The 21,581-nt window shown below is 38.8% G+C and overlaps 2 protein-coding genes across 2 annotated transcripts in view; both read right to left on the bottom strand.

The window, feature by feature from the left end:
• Positions 1 to 21,581, bottom strand: part of pks1 (polyketide synthase 1) — a 126,512-nt gene that overhangs the window by 36,110 nt on the left and 68,821 nt on the right. The window lies entirely within an intron of this gene.
• On the bottom strand, positions 10,478 to 13,387 carry neurod6a (neuronal differentiation 6a). Its single transcript, XM_082183194.1, has 2 exons — positions 13,249 to 13,387; positions 10,478 to 12,897 (listed from the first exon to the last, which is right to left on the bottom strand). Exon 2 carries the CDS (start codon positions 12,885 to 12,887, stop codon positions 11,904 to 11,906), a length of 984 nt encoding a protein of 327 aa, XP_082039320.1. The 5' UTR covers positions 12,888 to 12,897; positions 13,249 to 13,387; the 3' UTR covers positions 10,478 to 11,903.

The raw sequence follows: 21,581 nt of genomic DNA, 5'->3' as shown, positions 1-21,581 counted from the left end.
GCTTTTAAATAGCATGGAGCATGACTAATGAGAGAAACATGTTAAAATCAGCGCAAAAAAAAAGTCCTTGGAAGACAAATGAATTTTCAGCAGAATAATTAACTTAATTAACAAATTTGCATGCATATTCATCAAGCTATTGAAGTCTCTCCAGCCCCGGCTTGATGAACGTTGCCGTAATAACCATCTCATTTACATTCTACCATCTACAGCTATTTAGAGATGAAAATGAAGAATAAAAGAAATGGCAGATTTCTGAATGCATGCGCACGCGGGATCGTCTGGTATATGGTTTTGCAGAACCGCAGCCCACGTTTGCTCTATCGCGTTGAGATATCCCTGTAATGAGCTCCAGAGGAAGGCTGTGTGTGTGTGTGTGTGTGTGTGTGTCTCCTGCCCTCGGCCCCTTCCTCTCTCTCTCCTGGGCATTGTGTTGGCAGGCGTCCCTGACTCGCAGTTCTCTGGGGCTGGCAGACTGTGCTACCCGCTGTCTCTGCAGGGCAATCTTAACAGGCAGCAAGGTGTAACAGCACAGACTGCCACACAAGGCCCGAGGACACCATCACAACCCATCCCGTCCAAGCAGCCATCAGTACTTTAATTCTAGCTGCATATTTCTGCATTATCCAAGCATCTTATTTTTTTTCTTTCGCCACTTTTATTTACAGTATTGTAATAATGAATTTACATTGCATTTCGCAGACATTTTCTCCAAAGCGATTTACATTATATTCAAAGTACGCATTATCAGTTCATGCATTCTCTGGGAATCGAACCCATGACTTTCGCGTAGTTATACTGTTACAGGAATGAATATTAAGGGTTGCACAGTTTCTGATTTCTCCTAGTCAGTTACTTGTAAAACAATACTCGAGTTAATCTCATGGTTTATGTTATCATTTATAATAAAATAATAGTTTGTGTCAACAAGTGTTTATTTATTGACAGCCCAATGTTTGCATAAACTACATCTCTTACAGGTATTGTAACAACACAGGTTTCATTTTGTATTTAACAGGAAAAAATAACACGTTGTAGATTCACACACACATCCGACGAACAACAGGGTGAATTCATGTTGATTGGAAAGTGTCAAAAAAAGTGTTCCAATCAATCTGAATTCACCCCATGTGAATACGTATATTAATAAAATTCATTTTAACAGTTAGGGTTTTTTATACAACTAGCCTCCTATACAACATTTCCCAGGTCTTAAACCGTAAAAACAATAACGGATCAGTACTCGCATCACAGATCTTTACTCAACCAGTTCAAGAATTAGAAAAAATTCATGTAGTCTATTTGCTGTCATCGTCCTCCTGCCACATACTCTTTTTGATAAAGACCATAGACCAGGGTTCCTTAAATCCGGTCCTGGAGGGCCTTGAGCTCAATCCCTGATCAAACTCACACACCTGTGATTTTCTAGTGATACTGAAGATCTTGATTAGCTTGCTCAGGTGTGTTTGATCAGGGTTGGAGCTAAACTCTGCAGGGCAAGATTTGAGGAACCCTGCCAGACTGTAAAAAAAGATGGACGACGTATCTCCAAGTCAAAATATCCCAGAAATAATAGCTGACATCTTGCACCGATTACGTAATATGGAGGCCGAGTCTTACCGAGATGGGTTATTACTCCCGCTTCAGCAGACTCAATCGCTAGCACAGCAGTCAGTCATGACGTTACGCCCCGTTTTTATAGCATCGAATAACTAACTAAAACCAAACTTTTTGAGGGAAAAAAAACTAACACTTGAACTACTGATCTTTTGGAAAAAATAATTGGCAGTATTATTGGATTTCTAGGTTTCGTGTCCCATTCGATTACATGGAGAGGGTGGGGTTTATGACCTATTCTGCAGCCAGAATAAATGCTTTGACTTTACTTTTCAGGACACAGCACACTTGTGTTCGAAATCGCCCCCTATACCCTCATTCACTATTCCCTACATTACTCCACTAATATATTTTGGAAAATGGATGGATGGATGGATGATTCAGCTCATTTGGCGCTCGACTCTCACAGTGCATTATGGGTATTCTCTAGCCGTTGAGCATACAATGGTTGTATACTCATTATTGTGGTCTTTTGTTTGATCGAATGAGAGCACTCAATAATGTCCACTATGGTTTGGGACACCACTACAAATAGCTGACCCCTCAAATAGTGCACTATTTAAGGGTATAGGGGGCGATTTCGGACACAGCATTGGTCATGCCTCGCTGGTTTGCATACGGATATCGAGCTCAATGGCTTCGGCAGGTTGAAGTAGTCGATTACTCGACTAGTCTATGCACGCCCTAATGCAAACAGGAAAAAAAGGCAAATAGGAAAAAAATAAGGGAAAATTAGGGAACAGATTTTCAGCAACAGAAAATGTTGCAAGTCAGATTCAAACTTAGTGTCAGAACACATACACTAACCACAAGGCCAAGGCTCCATTTCGAACACTTACTTAATTAATAAAAGGAGAAGAAAACAGTAACATTATATTCAAGCATTTTTTTTTTTTTTACAATTCATTCCCTAGGAATTAAACCCATGACCTTGGCATTGTTAGCATGGTGGCTTGATCTGCTTTTTGTCTGTGCTAAAATAGATGCACTAAAATATGTCTACACGTGTCATATTTAAGTTATATGTATTATTTTTCGCTTTTATTTTTTTGTGTGTCATTTTCAGAGCTGCATCTTGTATCCACAGAAGAAATAACAGCATATGGATACAATACAACATGAGGGTGATACAATTATGACAGAATTTTCTTTTCTTTTTTGGAAACTATTCCTTTAAGTGTGCATGTGTTGAGCATACAAAAGTCTTGACTTATGAATTTATGGCTGTTGACAGTTTTTATATAAAATTGCTGTAAAATGCTTCAAACAAATGTTATGATTGGAGAAAAATTAAGACGGGGAAGTTTTATTGGTTTATTTCATTATCTTTTTGTCATTTGAAATTTAAGAGAGTGTGTTTCTTTGCATATGGAACAATTAGGAAGTGACAGCAATTCACAGACATGTTTGAGAGGTTCATTAGAATCGTTCTGAAATAGAGAAATCACCCAAAGGCCTAACCTGATCACCAATCTTATGATGGTTTCAACTCAACGTAACATATGCTCAACATATTCTAGAGAGCTATGTTTCAAACAGCAGCATCTCCCAAAAGATTCATTCATCAGATTTATAGAGTAGCGGATTGAAAGCAGGGAGACGAGTCTGTATCGTGTTAATGCTGTCTGTGACATTTTTATTACGTTTCGTGGAAAGTGAGGAGATAGTCGAAGGGGGTTTTGTAATTGTGAATAGTTTGCAGACTAGAGATTTTAAAAACCTCTAGCTTTTTTTGTACGAAACTCTCCATATACAACACTTTGAATGAACAGTTGCAAAGGGATTTTTTGCTACAGACATCAGCTATTTGTTCAGCTTTTGTAAAAGATGAAAGGCTAAAACTTTGAATAGAGGTTTCTGCTTATGCTGTTTCTAAACACTGTTGTTTGAACAGTTTTGATGATAGATCTGTCTCGAGGGTGATATTTATATCTGTGCTTTTGCATGTTTTGGGGGGATATTCAGACATAAGTTGTGCTTAAGGTGTTTTACCCTCATTATCATGTCTGTGACTTGTCAAAAAGGTTGACACCTGAAGGCAATGACGGAACGAACATTTCAGGCAAAATTGTCTCTCAGAACTTGACACCATGCTGATTCCTCCCTCCAGTAGAGCTGCACAGCTCAGGAAGTGTTTGATGGTGATATAGATGGAGAAAGTTCTGAAGAAAGTCCCAGATTCACAGAGGGATTTGATTACCTCTATCCATTATCCACACAGTGAGTGATGGAGTCGCTAACCATCTGTCATCTGATTCATTTGCATCATCAACACCTGCCTGCCTGTTTATGGCTCGCCATCTTTTTTTATAATCCTCTCAGTATTTTTTTTTTTTACCACTTTGATGGAATCTGCAAATGTTTTGTTAAAATAGAAATGAAAGCACCCTTGCTTAAAGCCATGCTTCACTTCATTACGCTGAGGCGAAGCTGTTTTCATTTCACTGGCTCGAAATGGCACAATAAGGCAAAGAGAAATGTGCACTTGATTCATGATGCTTTGGCAGTGGAACTCATGGAAACGTGTTAGAATCACTCATGCTTAAAAAACGTGATTCTATTGTAACGACGCTACATCATATTTTCAGGAAAAACTCTTGTTTAGCTGATCAAAGTGTCCTTTTGTATCGGTCATGCTGACTGAAGTACAGCTGTGAGCGACCAAAATGTTAAATATTTGTCATCCAACATGAGAAAATGGAGCTAACAGAACTGACAAATAAAAAAAATATTCTGATATCTGACATTCAAGAATAATAAAAGCCTAAATTCAATCTGTTCATCATAAAAAGCGATCGTGTCTCTTCAGAAAATTTGGACTAAACCACTCAATTCCCATGGATTCCTTTTACGATCTCTTTATGAACTTTTTGAAGCGTAAAAGTGGTAGTTGCGTAGCTGTCAATGGAGGGACAGAAAACTCTCAGATTACATTAAAAAGATCTTCATTTGTGTTCTAAAGATGAACGAAAGTCTAACGGGTCTGGAACGACACGAGGGTGAGTAATTAATGACAGAATTTTTGGGTGAACTATCCGTTTAAGCAGGCACATGACATGATCACAGACAAATACGTTATGATTTAAAAGCCTTTGACCATTCTAGAACTTTCATGAAATATTTACAAAATTCCATTGCATTAATGAAATCATGTGGGGTTTAATTTGATCAGAATCTAGAAGTGGGACTGCACAGTTGCCTTTGTTGAAAGAGAAAGGGAGAGATTTTCGCCTGAAATCTTCTTCACCATTAACTGCAGTGATAATTTATGGCACTGAATCTGGTGCCAAGAGACCATTTGGTCCTTGTGTCTGAGTCATTTTACAAAGACACACACAGTCACACATACAGTACACGCACAGACATGCATGCATTCTTTAATCACTTATATGTTATTATTTTGTTTACATTTAATAAAGGACATTTCAAGGATAAAGGATTTTTTTTTAGATTTAAATATCTCACAATGTTGTAAATGGGCAAAACTGCAGTTCAGTGCAAAGATATCTGTATTAATCATCACATTTAATGCGATACAACAGCTATAATTAATAAAGCAAACCTAAATTGGTAAATTAGGTTCCCAAGTAAATTGGGATCTATATGAGTTCAGAGATTCAGGTCAAATGATTGTGAAATAATGATTATGTTAAAACATAACCAACACCATCAGATCACCTTTTCTCGTTGTTCATCTGGCTGTTATAACTCAGGTACAGCAGCCAAACAAAATCTAAAGTCAATGATTTAAAGTCAAGAGCCCAACTAAAACAAACACTGATCATCATAATGGTGACTTACAATTACGGTTTTCTCCTTCAGTGATTCTGCTTGTTAACATGTGTCTTCAATGTTGGCAATAAAAAAAGTCAACAGCTTCTTTGTTGTTGACACTGATCTAACATTGTCTTATCATTCTCTGAATAAAGTAACTCATAACAACATTTTGGACAGATTCATAAGAGTTACACAAGTCTGTGAAATAAACATCAGCTGAAATGGAGGTGTTCAACCTGTAGGAACTTGGGTCAGACCTGTGTCTCAGAAACGACTAAATACCGATCCATATAAAATGAGGTTCTTAATTGATTTTCATGCTAAAATGTGCGCTGAACATCCAGGCAAAGACATTTATCAGAAATAGTCATTAACTTTCCTTTAGTCTACATTTAACATGGAATACAAATGACTTTATGTCCAACATTCGGTTTTAATGGCTGCTAAATGTGCCTGTGATTAGCCAACATCTACTTCAGACAAACTTCATGTAATTTGTCCAAATGGGAATAGTTCATACATTTTTAATATTAGGTTTTGAAATTCACATTAACGACCTAGATTGATGAGCTCTAGGGCCTCTTGATGTCACGCTCTCTGCCAACTAGCTGAAAATCAGCTTTAAATGGAATTGATGGTCAGGTTGAACGTAAAAGAGAATCGTAGGCTATACCTGAAAAGTCCAGGCACAAAAGCGAGTGAGAAAAAGCCCAATCCAGACCTGCGAGTCTCTATTAGTTTAAGTTAAGCTCGTGGGTCAAATGTAAGGGCCGAATAATAACAGAGAGATCAAGTACCCCGGAAACCTCATACTGAAAACACATTTGCGTTCCGTGCCAGGATACGCACACTCCATGCCAAGTCTAGAAATAGGGGCGTTCATCTCAGCCAGGACGGGTGCCAAACTGACACCAATCTAATATGCAAATGAGTTGCTGGCTGATGATGTGGTTGCTTCTGTGGGGAGGATCACCTGCACCTCCTCTCACAGGACATGGTTTTCAAAGGGGTTTATCTCCTTAAACCCTCTAATTAAAATGAGAAATCCCTAAGCCACCAGAACTCATACAAAAAAAAAAAGAAAAGAAAGAAAGAAAGATTATTAGGAAAATTCTGTGTCCCACACCATCTGCGACCCAGGACTTGTGGAGTTTTTTTGGGAACGAGAAGGAGAGAGCGAGCGGGAGTGGGACTAACGTATGACAACACCCTTTCTCCACTCGTTAGAGGGGCTTCACACAGATAAATCAACATCGCACCAGCTCTACATTGTTCATTCCTAATTACCGTTATTATTAACAAGCAATTCATTCCAGAAACTGTCTCTGAGGCTCTCAGGTGTGAGTTACCGAGAGCTACCGAGTGAACCTTCATTAACAACTATAATCAAACAACCTCCCTCTGAAGCACGCCGGCAGAGATCTCGACATCTGTATTGCATGTTTAGCATGATCTCGGAAATGTGGGTCACGTCCAAATTCCTGCACTTTAATAGTATGTATTCAATTATGTGGGTATTATAAATACATTTACAGACATACCAAGAACATCTATACCTGGACAAATAGCCTATGTTATGCAGCTTAACAGCATGCAGCCCTTAGCCTACACAAATTGAAATCTGCCATCTTTGCCTTCAATCATGACAAAGCTGATTGGGTGATGGCACCAAAAAAATATGCATGAGCTCTTTGTTAACTATTATAAGTCCAATGCATGTTTTAATGTCGCTACAATTAAGGGGCACTTGTACAATAATTATTTAAAAGTTATCTATTTATATTATATTTGTATAAAAAAATTATGTAGTCAGAATTAACAGATATTAAATGGCTGTCAAAAGAGGAAGATGCTCCTTGCAGCCAGATGGTGTGGTTAGAAAATTGACCACCAGGGGCTAAAGGGCCAAGTCCAGTAACATAGGCTGCATCCAAATAGGCCTATGCATATTTTCCTTCTAAAGTTACATAGTAGGCCTAGGCGAAAACGTATGTCCGAATGTATTCATAAAACATGGCCAAAAAGTACTAATTCAAAGCATTTTTAAATACTTGTTTATTGCCTATGTTGTTCTATCAATAACCATGAAAACAATTTATTCGGGTTTCGTGTAAAGCTATAGGCTGCAAGGCCTAGCCTACATTTATTTATTTTTTGTAAAAAGAAAAAAAAAGAAAGAAAGAAAAAAACCCCGTTGTTTTCAACAAGTCAAAACAACAGCGGCATAAGCTGCTTACCTGTTCATTCTACATATTTTTCGGATATCCAACTTTCTTTCGTTATTGGATTAATATTTATGTCGCTAGTGACATTCCAACGCTATCTCACGACCAATTCGTACGAATTCGTACGAGTGAGTAAAATATGACTGATTCGAATGAATTCGTTGCTCACTCGTTGCGCTGAATAGGGGAGCCGATGCACAACTCACGTAATTACAAAACAATGTTCCTCCGCCGCTCCGCGTAAGTAACTAAGTAAGTAACTTCAACCGCTAGATGGCCAAAAGTTACACCGTGTATCGATTTGAAAAGTAGGCCCACATTACCAAAAGAAACCATTTGTTGGTCCTTATAGCACTTACATTTGAAAAAGAAATCCATTAAAAATATATGTTAAAATATAAAAATATGGTTCCCGAGTTCCCATGGCCTATATGGGATAGCAAAATGTCTAGAATTGCAGCATCAGGTAGGCCTATTTTTTGTCCATCATAACAAGAATTTAGACATCAATTCATAGCCTGGCAGGACACATTAATCGTGTGGGCCATTCAAACTGACTGACCATGCAGCTTTACCATTCTGGACAGATTGTTTTTGGTCATCATATTTGGTATGATTCATCTTCCAATGATAGCATTTGGAACAGAAGTGTTGACATCAGAACACAGAATGAAGCATCACATGTGGACAAGGGCTATGATGATTGATCGTGAACATGGTAATAGTAATTTACCTCCAACCATCCACACACAAATACACGCCCACAAACTCTCACTCCCACATATATGCCACACAATCAACACAAGGAATTTCTTTTAACTATTTAAATGATAGTGTGTGTGTGTGTGTGTGTGTGTGTGTGTGTGTGTGTGTGTGTGTGTGTGTGTGTGTGTGTGCACCACACCACTGTGCAGGTCCCATACACAGACTCGTACTGTGACCTACCAGAGAAAGGCTGATGTTGATCTGATCCGGGATAAAGTTCCTGGCGTTCAGCTGCAGACTTCCGGCCACTAAGTCGGTGGATTGCGAGAGCCCTTTACACAAGGTCTGAACAAAGGTCAAGAGGTCAGGCCTCTTCCCAGTGCTCAGGATCTCGGAAAGCGCCCAGATGTAGTTCTCAGCCAGCCGCAGGGTTTATATATACAACATAGATACATAAATACATGCGTCCTAATTCAAAGTCGCCTTATGACTTGTTTTCATTATCATATAATTGCATATTTTAATAGGCAATTGGTTGGGAAAAGTTGTTGATAGTGCAAATTATATATATATAAAAAATGTCATTTGTTAAAACTTTATATTGTTAAATACAGTATCTGTTTCAATGCTTTTGCTGTTTCACAACTGGTTTTGTTTCATAATTTTAATATTGGAATTCCACTTTTTTCAACGTTTTTTTTTATTTAATTTTTTTACTTTAAATTGTATATTTTAAACTTTATTCTTATGAAGTCGGTTTCACAGATGTCATTGTGACAAATTACCCCATGTCCCACTATTTTAAATGGAGAAAGAACTATCCAAAGTGTCAACTAATAACTGAAAAAAAAATTGAAAGAAAAAGTTTTGATTAGGAACAAAACATTTATTTTATTGAAGTCTAATAATAAAAGGACTGTTGGAATAAGGCCTACATGCGAGACACTGTCAGTGATCACAAATTACATTTTGAACTAAAAATAAACCCCGATCTAAAAGAAAGCAAGCCTTGTGGTGAGAACTTTCCACCGGCCTTATAGAGGCACATCGAGAAGTGTTGCTGCTCATTTTTCAGCTGTTCGATCCTGACAGCTTTGTCTCTGGGGCAGCATATGTTCTGCCTCTCTGAAATATCGCCACTGTGGGGTTTTTCTGACACCTCGACATCCCCACAGCACATCAACAATCTCATCGCACACAATCGGGGAATGCGCAGGTTGAATTTTTGCACCTGTCAAAAGCATTAATTGTTTTAAGACAACGTGATGGCTAATTAAATATTAACGCAGATTACTGTCTATTTTTCGTTGAAAGCGTGAAAAAGAATCAATTAGCCTACTACCAGAAAAAAGTCTTGTGAGATCTATCTAGGCCTATAAAGCGAACTTAAATTGCATAGAAAGATTGATGACTGACTGTTATGCATTTGGCTCGGCATTTTATCCGAAAGCGGTTCACATTGCATTCACTTATTATCACGCATTATAGTCGGGAATCGAACTCACTACCCACTTTTGACTGTGGGGTGAAATTATGACAATGCACATTCGCGGGGGAATCGCTGATTTCGGGATCCTGATCCGCAGTCTGTCGCTGTTTGGCCCGAGTCCAGCTCTCTGCTGAGAGATCCAACCCAGACAACCTTTACTCTCTTAAACCCAGTGCTGAATAACATATCAAGAACATCTCATTTTACAATTAACATTGACTAATGCGTCGCAAAGGCATAAACTAATGCACGAGAAGGATTGTGTGGTTTTGGCAGGTAGGCCTAAGCTAATCATAAATTAAATTCCTTTGTCCTCTGCTTTTCACAGACATTTTATGAGCCTATTTGTACTTTAAATTTGTTGCTACTCAAATAACACAATGGTCTACCTATATTATCTTTGTACATTTTTAAAGCGTTGTTTATTTTTGTTCATTATGGTTTATAATTGCTAAAACAAAATGCGACATTGTAATGTTGGTTTCGTTTTTCTTAGTCCTTTTTTTCTTGCGACACAACGAGGTATAGATAGGCTATCTATTCGATTTTTTTTATTTATTTAGATATGCCTATGCATTTAATTTTTTATTATTTGCATTTGATTTTAAATAGCCATACTGTCGAGTCTATTTATTCAACAGTGTTTTCAACAGAGAACTGTATTTAATTAAACTTTATTTTACTGTACAAAACAGCTTGACAGTGTACAAAGACCAGTTTCAGTTCATTCAGTCATTTTCACACAAAATAATTTAAATAAAAATCCCGTTTGGTGAGAAAAGTCCAAATGCACGAATCCACCAATGTAGACGTCCATGACATTGCATGAATGATGCGTGACAAATATATTAAGGCAGGTTTTCCTGTGACATGAGTTCACTAGAAAGCACACAGACATTTCCATTAGAGATTTTACATGCTTCAAATGCATTTGCTTACAGTGATTGTTCCGAGATTGTAGGCTACGCAATATCACCAATTTATCGACGACTCTGCATTACAGAAAAGACAGAATTGCCAAACAATCTGTTGCATAATTACATCATCGTGTATTGTGATTTTCCTTTATCATCCTTATGAAAATTATGCGTAGACAAATGCGATTTTTTTAAATATATATATTTGGAAATTAAGATGATGCTCAAAAATCAATTGCCCACATTTATAAAGTTAAATTACACAAATTGAAATCAGTGAAACAAACAAATTAATAACATACCATAATTATTTCGTTTTTCAGAATTACATCCATATATATTTTTAAATATATCGTCATCTTCAAAGTAAATTGATTCAATAATTGCCTCTTCCTGGATCTTAGCGTAGGCTATACATAATAATAATAGGCAATGGTTGATTCAATTTATTTATCGACATATTAACATGTGCCCTGTGTAAAACATCACGAAATTTTCGAAAGTAATAACGAAAGTTTTATTCAAAGGAAATAAAATGCATGTTGTTAGATTTTCATGTTACTTTTCATAAACGAATGAACACATGTATGTATTACAAAATGATGAGATATTTAGTCTTGTTAACACTATAATATTTTGAATATTACAGTGTGAAAACTGTTTTCGTGTGAAAACTGTTTAGTCAAATTTACGTGTAGCCTATAGCCTAAATAAAGAGCCAGATCGAGAATTATATATTGCATAGCAGCACCCTTAGCAATTATTGCTCTCATAATTTACTGAATGTTCATCGCAAATATATTTGAATGAACTTATAATTAAATGATGCCTTTCGGGGCAAGAGACCTTAGTAGGCTAACAGATTTTTACATCTATTAATACTCATACAGGCCATTAAATTAAAATGCACACAAACGTGACACTTAAATATCATCAGCGTAAAACACATTATTATTAGTGGATTGTTTTCCAATCAGACCACACATTTTGTAGAACAGTTAAAAAACAACAATTCATTTAGGAACACTGTAAGCACATCTTTCATTTAATCAAAAATGATAAATAATAAAACATCCGATTGTCCCAAATCAGAGAAGGACTTTATCAATAATACATGTGCGATTGAAAGTCCAGCATTTTCGGTCCTTTTCACTTACATTGGACTTTCTGTCATTAATTATGAAAAGTGTTTAATTCTTCTTGCACGGGGTAAAACTGGCCGCGGAGATGAACGTCATAGGGGAAATGAAGATCTGACGCGCCTCTCGCGCTCTGGCTGATGGAGGAGCGCGGCGGGACCGCGCAATAGCGCGTGCCGTAGTGGCAGCTCTTGCCGTATTCGAACGGCTCTTCTTGCTTGAGGGAAAAGATCCCGTTAAAGTTAATAGGAGGGCTTATAGGACCGTCGAACTGAGGGCTTCCGCATTCCGGCGAGACGCTTTCGTAGAAAGTCTCATAGGAGTTGCAGTAGTTGAACGGCCTGAAGGGTTTGACAGGATCTACGGAGGCTCCAGAGGGTGTCACCACACCCGGACTGTGGTAGGTCCCGTACACAGACTCGTACTGTGACCTACCAGAGAAAGACGGCTCGCTGCTGATCTGATCCGGGATGAAGTTCCTCGCGTTCAGCTGCAGACATCCGGCCACTAAGTTGGTGGTGGGTTGCGAGAGCCCTTTGCACAAGGTCTGAACGAAGGTCAACAGGTCAGGCCTCTTCCCAGTGCTCAGGATCTCGGAAAGCGCCCAGATGTAGTTCTTGGCCAGCCGCAGGGTTTCGATTTTCGACAGTTTCTGGGTTTTGGAGTAGCAGGGAACCACCTTGCGCAGGCTGTCCAGGGCGTTGTTCAGGCCGTGCATTCGGTTCCTCTCCCTAGTGTTGGCCTCCGCGCGCCTCAACTTGACCCGGTCCACCCTAGCTTTGGTCATTTTCTTTTTCCGAGGCCCTCTCCTCCGAGGCAGACCGTTCTCGTCCTGTCCGTCCTCCCTTTCGTCCTCGTCTTTCTCCGAATCCTCGTCCTCCATGGCGTGGGAGAGCGTCTCCTCCTTTTTAAACGGCTCTTGTTTATTGACCTTCATTTCACCCACGCAGTCCCGTGGAAAGTTTGCCCCGAATTGGGTGTCCATTATGACAGGATCCTCAAACGGAAGAGTCAGCATTGTGCTCTTACTGGGGATGATGAGAAGATAATAGATCTTCTGAATCAATCAGCAGCGATTTAAAAAACAACAGCCTAAACATTACCAGGTGCTCAATAAATACAATGGTGCACTAACATAACAAATAATTTGACAGAATTCCATATGAGTGATCCTGATCCTCTAATCAAATCAATGTACATTGACATAAACACAATAAACAATGCAACAGGAATAAAATATATAAACTTGTATTCATTCATGTGTGATATCGCATGAGATTCGTGCATTTACGGATATAAGCCATTAAAATCTGGTTAAAATGGAAGACCTAGTCGTACAGCACGGATGCCAATCCTTACCCTCGAACTGTCGTGCTTACCTGGAATATGATGGTGTTAGATGTCAGTTTTCATATTTCCTATTTTGAACTTTTTTTCCGCGTGGTGTTTTAGCAGGTGAACAGCTCGTGCGTTTTTCTCACCTCCCCACTGTTCTCCTTGTCTCGCGCTAAGAGAAATGACACTGATGCCAACTGCCAGAGCTGGTACCCATGCCATCTGCCGCTGACGTCACGTGGCACGGGTTGGTCACGTGACTGGCTCCCAGGGGACCTGTATTCCTCCCCTGATCATCTGGCGTGTGCCTCGAGCTGCGTACCACTGCAAAGCCACAAAGCAGCCTCAAACGAGGACCGACCACCAGCATCCACCATTAGAATTTGATGCCATGGATAAATGGGAATGCCGTGATACGGTCAGGGAATGACATTTCTTAGTCTTTGCTGACTGCTGTTATAAATTTTCACGCAAACACTCCTATAAGTGGTCTAAATCTAAATAGAGACAAAACTAGTTTGTGATTTATATCAGGGATATTCTGTAAACATGGAAAAGGAATGCTGGTGAATGACAGCAAGAACTGGATGATTGATGGCTCTTGTTTGCTTGGTCAGTCTCTTCAAGGGCGTTTGCTAAATTACTGATCCTACTGTCTGTCATCATCGCACAGGCCATTTTCTGTCGACGTTCACTTGAATAAAGTGAAAACATCATGCTTTGACCAAGTAAATCAAATAATTAAGTTGAGATCAATTAAATTCACTGTCTGACGGTGAATAAATATAGCCAGTCAACAGGGATTCTGAGATTTTAAGCAGCTTTTTTCGTTCTTATTTCTTCCACATATGAACGTAAATTTTGTTTTTTTTTGTTTACACTCTCTCTCTTTCACACGCACACACACACACACACACACTCACACCATCCCTCCCACCTCCCTCACACACAAACACAGACATCCACATTCACACCACTCAGTATGCGAATGAATCTAACGAAAACAGGTCCAGGTCACGTTTCACTCCATGAAGTTATACTGTGCATAAAGAAAATGTTGCTTATTTTAGGGAGCATTATTTTGTTATTATTATTCGGATTGTGACATTATGATGCTTCCCCCTCAAATTATGCAGTGTATCCAGATGTTTTTTTTCTTTTTGGTCATTCTCATTATTGTAATATGGTTATACCATAATTTGTGTTGCACTACATGTAATATTTTTATTTAAATTAGTATAAATTAAGTGCCATACAACAAATACAACCATAATTTATACATATGTTACATAATATTGCATTCAATGTCTCTTATGCATTCAATAATCAAATACAGTAAAACAGTAATATTGTGAAATATTATTACAATTCAAAATAACATAATAACAATTTTGAATATATTTTAAAATGTCATTTATTCCTGTGATCAAAGCTGAATTTTCAGCATCATTACTCCAGTCTTCAGTGTCACATGATCCTTCAGAAATCATTCTGATATGAGGATTTGAATGTTTAGAACAGTTGTGCTGCTTAATATTTGTGTGGAAACTGTACATTTTTCTCAGAATTCTTGGATGAATATAAAGTTAGAAAGAACAGAATTTATTTGAAATAATAAATATTTTGTAACATTATAAATATATGCACACCATACATACATTAAATATAAGTTAAATTAAAGCTGCAAGCAGCGATGAAAGGGCCCTCGCACCCGTGCCATCGTCACTCGTTGGCTTTAGGAAGACAGAGCATGGTTGGGCAATGTGCATTTAAGGAGGTATACAGTATATAGTAGTTGCTAGCATGTTTAGTATGTTTTTAGCATGCTTAGTACACAATAGGTATGTGGTTAGTACTGCATTACTGTGTTAACCAGTTCAGTTTCTGTTGGCAGTAGGTGGGGTTATATATCTGAATATTGCTTTGTAGATGTGTTCAGTGCAGGACTTTTATCAAGTATGTGAAGTTTGGGGCAGATTGGATATTGTATGTTTGAGTTACAGCAAATTCATATTTAATTGTAGTAATAGTATGGTTTAGTACTTATAGTGTTTACTAGTATGTTTTAGCATGTTTCTAGTATGTTGGTAGGATGTTAAGCACCTACTGGCATTTTTTTTTATATGTTATTAGGAGTCCACAACAGTGTTTAACATGTCACTTCCTGTTGCCAGCAGGTGGCGCATTGACTGTAACTGAATATGAGCATTGTCATGTGTTCAAGACAGAACGCTTATCAAAAGTGTGAAGTTTGGCGCAGATTGGACATTGCCTTCTTGAGTAACAACAACATCCTGTTTCATTATATTAGCATGCTTTAGCACTTAGCTTAGTATTGCTAGCATGTTTTAACATGTTTCTAGCATGTTTAGAAGTCAATGGTATTTTTAACATGTTGCTAGAACGGCATCAACGTGTTAAACATGACACTTCCTGTTACCAGTAGGTGGCACTATTACTATAACTGAATATTCTCATGTAGATGTGTTCAGGCCATGACTCTTATCAAACGTGTGAAGTTTGGGGCAGACTGGACATTCCGTGCCTGTGTTACAGCAAATTCCTATTTAATTGCAGTATTAGCATGCTTTAGCACTAAGCTAAGTGTTTGCTAGCATTTTTTAACATGTTTCTAGTATGTTGTTAGCATGTTTAGCACATGCTGGAACTTTTTTATATGTTATTAGGAGTCCACAACAGTGTTTAACATGTCACTTCCTGTTGCCAGCAGGTGGCGCTATGACTGTAACTGAATATGAGCATGGTCATGTGTTCAGGACAGAACGCTTATCAAAAGAGTGAAGTTTGGCGCAGATTGGACATTGCCTTCTTGAGTAACAACAACATCCTGTTTCATTGAATTAACATGCTTTAGCACTTAGCTAAGTTTTGCTAGCATGTTTTAACATGTTTCTAGCATGTTTAGAAGTCAATGGCATTTTTAACATGTTGCTAGAACGGCATCAACGTGTTAAACATGACACTTCCTGTTACCAGTAGGTGGCGCTATTACTATAACTGAATATTCTCATGTAGATGTGTTCAGGCCATGACTCTTATCAAACGTGTGACGTTTGGGGCAGACTGGACATTCCGTGCCTGTGTTTCAGCAAATTCCTATTTAATTGCAGTATTAGCATGCTTAAGCACTAAGCTAAGTGTTTGCTAGCATGTTTTAACATGTTTCTAGTATGTTGTTAGCATGTTTAGCACATGCTGGAACTTTTTTATATGTTATTAGGAGTCCACAACAGTGTTTAACATGTCACTTCCTGTTGCCAGCAGGTGGCGCTATGACTGTAACTGAATATGAGCATGGTCATGTGTCCAGGACAGAACGCTTATCAAAAGTGTGAAGTTTGGCGCAGATTGGACATTGCCTTCTTGAGTAACAACAACATCCTGTTTCATTGAATTAGCATGCTTTAGCACTTAGCTAAGTATTGCTAGCATGTTTTAACATGTTTCTAGCATGTTTAGAAGTCAATGGCATTTTTAACATGTTGCTAGAATGGCATCAACGTGTTAAACATGACACTTCCTGTTACCAGTAGGTGGCGCTATTACTATAACTGAATATTCTCATGTAGATGTGTTCAGGACAGAACGATTATCAAAAGTGTGAAGTTTGGGGCAGATTGGACATTCCATGCCTGAGTTACAGCAAATTCCTATTTAATTGCAAAAATAGCATGCTTTAGCACTTAGCTAAGAGTTTGCTAGCATGTTTTAGCATGCTTCTAGTATGTTGTTAGCATGTTTAGCACTTGCTGGCACTTTTTTATATGTTATTAGGAGTCCATAACAGTGTTAAACATGTCACTTCCTGTTGCCAGCAGGTGGCGCTATGACTATAACTGAATATGAGCATGGTCATGTGTTCAGGACAGAACGCTTATCAAACGTGTGAAGTTCGGGGCAGATTGGACATTCCATGCCTGAGTTACAGCAACTTCCTGTTTCATGGCGAAACATCGAAATTTGTCAGGCCGCCGAGGACCCGCCCTTCGACGAAAACTCAAGATCTTCGCAATTTAACGTCGCAAAGGCCTTAAGATTACACTCACCAAATTTGAAGATGATCAGATTAAAACTGTAGGAGGAGTTCGTTAAAGTACGAGGCATGAAAATGGCAAAAACTGCACAAAAATCTGAGAGGAAGTTCAAAATGGCTGACTTCCTGTTGTGTTTAGGGCTATGCTCCAAGAGACTTTTTTGTAGGTATTAGGTGATTACATGTATGTACCGAATTTCGTGCACGTACGTGGAACGTTGCGGGAGGCGCACTCCGTTGAACTTTTATAGGTGGCGCTATCGAGCCATTTTGCCCCGTCCAATTCTGAAACCTATATCAGATGTAAATTTTCGCCAGTTCTGACGCGTGTGCAAAGTTTTGTGAGTTTTCGAGCATGTTTAGGCCCTCAAAAATGCAATTAAATGCGGAGAAGAATAATAATAATAAACAGAGCAATTCCAAGAGGGTCCTCACACCATCGGTGCTCGGGCCCTAATAAATTAATATTATAATTTTCTATAGTTATTTTAGGTAGGCTAACGAGAATATTTTTTTTGCATTATATGATAACTGAAGGAAAAATATGCTTAATTTTCATGAAAATAACGTATAATAATTTCCATAATAATGGATGAATAATAATTTCCATCCTTAAAAATATATTTTCTTATTTTTGTTTTGAATCATCATGTGACCTAAACATCATGTGACATGTTTTTTGTTCTTGACCAGTTTATTGCCAGATTCAGCCATACACATTCACACACATGCGCACACAGACTTTGGGTCTGGCCATCTCTGGCATCTGGCTGTTTCTTGTAGCATTTATTGTCCAGAGCTTTGGCTCCTCCCACATTAAGTCCTGACACTCATGCATTCCATTATCAGTGAAAGCTCCTGCTGCTATTGAACCCGTGCCTGGCCTACTCGCGCTCTCCCTCGCTCATTCACATGCACACACACATTTATAATTCAAATCAGAAGCTCTTTAAAAGCCCCCCCATGAGCATTTATCCCTCTCAGATGGACAACACAAAAAGCATAGCACCTCACAAATGACGCACAACACGTTTCTGCTCCTGTGTAAGATTAATTGGCTCTTTAAACCCTTTAACCAGAATTTGACAGATTTCACTGGTCCTGTTAACAGCAAGCCACCTATCAGACACAATCCCTGATGCATTGTTAGTCATGAGGGATCTTGGTGAAATAGAGGCTGCTGTGTTTTTCGTTGGGACGGCCAGGTTGATCTGCACTTATCAGCATAACAAAAACATAATGAACACGGCATACAGATGCAGTTTGCTGACAGTGATGGCTCAGTCACGCATGATTGGCGGGTACCCTTGGATGTTGTTGTTTAGAAACACACACACACACAGACACACACACAGTCCCTTCTGTCCCCCTCCAAAAATGCCTCAGCTGGTGACGAGCTTTCCGGTTCAACACACACACCAACATCTGATGAGTCAAACTTCCCCATTTCAGACTAATCACTTGACTGCACTAATTGCAAATGCAAATATGCAAATTCATATTAATTAATTACTCTGTTAATTAGTTCTCTGGTCTTTTTGGGCAATAAATCATTGTGCTGCAGAAAGAAAAGGGGACAGGCCCATCCCGCATAAAAAATTTAGCATGCACACTCTGAGAAGGACTGGGCGAAAGGACCTGTAACATTATAAAAGAGCAAAGAGCAAACAACAACAACACAAAGCAATGGATGGGCCAGACACACACTCCCCTGACAGACCTGCTTTATACCCTGCAGACTCACAGTGGAGGACTGGAACATTCGGCTGACAAGAGCTGTCTGCCAGTGATTTCATTAACACATTATCAGCTTTTAAGGACAGTGTGATACCAGGAACAGGCAGCAAATGAAGGCATGGATGTTCACACGTCAAGTGGCATGCACACGAACACACACACACACACACACACACACACACACACACACACACACACAGTATTAAGATCAGTAGCTCTGCTAAAGATGGTCTTTTGAGAGTTCTAAACGTCTGCTGATGGGCATACTCGAAGCTAATCTCCAGTACAAGGATTTGACATGGAAAGTATTACCGACCGTCAACAAAAAATTATAATTTCTAATCTAAAATAATCCCTGTTTAATTTTTTTTAAAGTAATTAAATATGATAAAATAGTTTAAAAATAATCTAAAAGAGTTGACACACAAAGATAAGTGTGTACGACAGCCACAGTGTTTATGATTTGACAGTATGGCATATGCATAATTCATAATAGTTTTTAAAAATGAATAACATAAATTTTTCAGAGGAGAAGGACAGCTGCAGAAGGAACTCTTAAAATTGCCTATTTTTGTGAATTATGCACACATATTTCTATCAATTTCTATATAAAGAACTAGATATGCTACATGTTATAAAACTGCCTACACTACTTAAACAAATAATATCATATCGTATAAACATATAGCCTATTTCAGATGTTTAATAAATAAAATATAATATAGGTCTACATAAAAGTCCATATTCCAAACCGTGTTTTTGGCTTACCTTCCTTGACTCACCATGGTAGGCTTTTCCTGATATTTGGAAGCTGTCGGGACGGATTTTGCGGGAAGTGCACACGTGTTTCCGTCATGTCCGTAAATAAAGAAAAGACGTTCCGGCAACTATAGCGCGTGTCAGATGCGGTGAAAGGTGTGCGGACATCGTATTTTGCAGGAGAAATCACCTGAAACCATGTGTACATGCCTCAAACTGTGGCTGCATCCGAAATCACATACTTCATTGTTGGCGAAAAACAATGTGTGACAAAAGAAGCAGGCCTATGCCCAAGTAGGCAAAAAGTACCCGGATACTTCTTCTGAGGAGATTCTGAAGTGTGCATAAGATTGACACTTTACTATCCCATGAGGCCACGGTAGAGGATTTATGAATGGCAGTGAAGCGACGTAACTGACACTGGTAGGTCACATGATCATGAAAACTCGTTAAGTAATTACTTATTCAAAATAAGTAGCCTATCTATGCGGTTTCAGCCAGTCAGATTCATCAGCGCAGAACAGCAGAGCCGAAGCACATCTAACGTTATTACCAAAAAATATTCCTCCGCGTAAGCAACGTTTCGTTTGAAAATGACACAGTGCAGTTTAAAAAGATTTATCTCAAGATCTTGTACAGAATTTCTTTATCATCAAATAAACAGTTCTAGCCACCCATTCTCCAAACCTCTGTAGGTTCACGAGTCTAATCTAATCTACTATCATTTATATTTATTGAAATAAATTTATATCAAGTTTTTCCACAGAAGAACTTCACTGGGGCAACAATAGTTCTAAAGTTCTCTTTTCTCATTAGAATTGCTGTAATATGCAACTACATACAAGCCAAAACAAAATATGCCTTTGATGTAAAATATGAACTTGTGCCATGCTTGAAAACAAAGACTTGATGATCTGCTCAGTGCCGCTGATCCACACTGTTAAGTGATTTTAATTTCACTCTTGTACCAAGCCAATGCTATAGTCCAGGGACTAGTGGGAGGGGATGGGGGAAGTGTGTGTGTGTGTGTGTGTGTCAGTGGTGAGGATGCATCGTGCCAGAAATGTTGATGTGACTGTGATTTATGTCGGAATCATGCCAAGTATGTCCATCAGGGTGAACCCTCTCCGAGCCTCACCCTGTCCACATCTCTGACTCAGTCTCAACACGATTGCTTAAATCGGATCTGGTAAGAAGGTAGATGTGGTATAAAGTGATTTGGCACGGGTGAAATCTTTGGCATGGGTTAAATGGGTCGTACCCTCTCTTTTGGCCCCGTGGAGGCACACATTGGACCGCCGTTGTCCTTTACAGTCTCCTGCAGTCCCTTGCTGTTGTTGCCCAGTCCAGATTAGGTTCTTCTGGCACATCTCACGCTGGGCTTCTTCCCAAAACCGGCTGGCATCTTCTTGCGAAGCAACCCTGAATGTTGCGATGTTAGGGCCATATTTGGCTCCTCATGAGACCAGAATGTGTTTTTGTCCACATTTAAATGAAAGAAAAGATCAAGTGATCCGGTTGGTGTAGAAAATAGAAATAGAATCTGGAAAGAGTGCGTGTTTTTATAAATGTCCATTTTTACTTCGAAATGAGCACCAAATATTTGCTCGGTGATAAGTGTCTTCATACAAAAATCCTGGACACAGCCTAGATGTTTACTGGACTTTCTGCACTCTATAGTTATTGTTACTTGAACGTTGCTGGAATGTTATGGAAATGTTATGCATTAGCATGGCCCCAGCTGCTTTTTTGCATGTCATTTCATCATTTGCCATCAGTGGTCTCTTCAGGCTCGTCTGATCATCTGCCCCGATCCAATGAGAAGCA

Source organism: Leuciscus leuciscus, assembly GCF_965113295.1.
Source record: "Leuciscus leuciscus genome assembly, chromosome: 11".
Classification (NCBI taxonomy): Eukaryota; Metazoa; Chordata; class Actinopteri; order Cypriniformes; family Leuciscidae; genus Leuciscus; species Leuciscus leuciscus.
The sequence above is the reverse complement of the archived record's forward strand: the minus strand, read 5'-3'. Positions and strand labels throughout refer to the sequence as shown.

Bases quoted from the DNA above. Each gene is read 5' to 3' on its own strand.
- neurod6a (XM_082183194.1), bottom strand. From the start codon at position 12,887: ATGCTGACTCTTCCGTTTGAGGATCCTGTCATAATGGACACCCAATTC.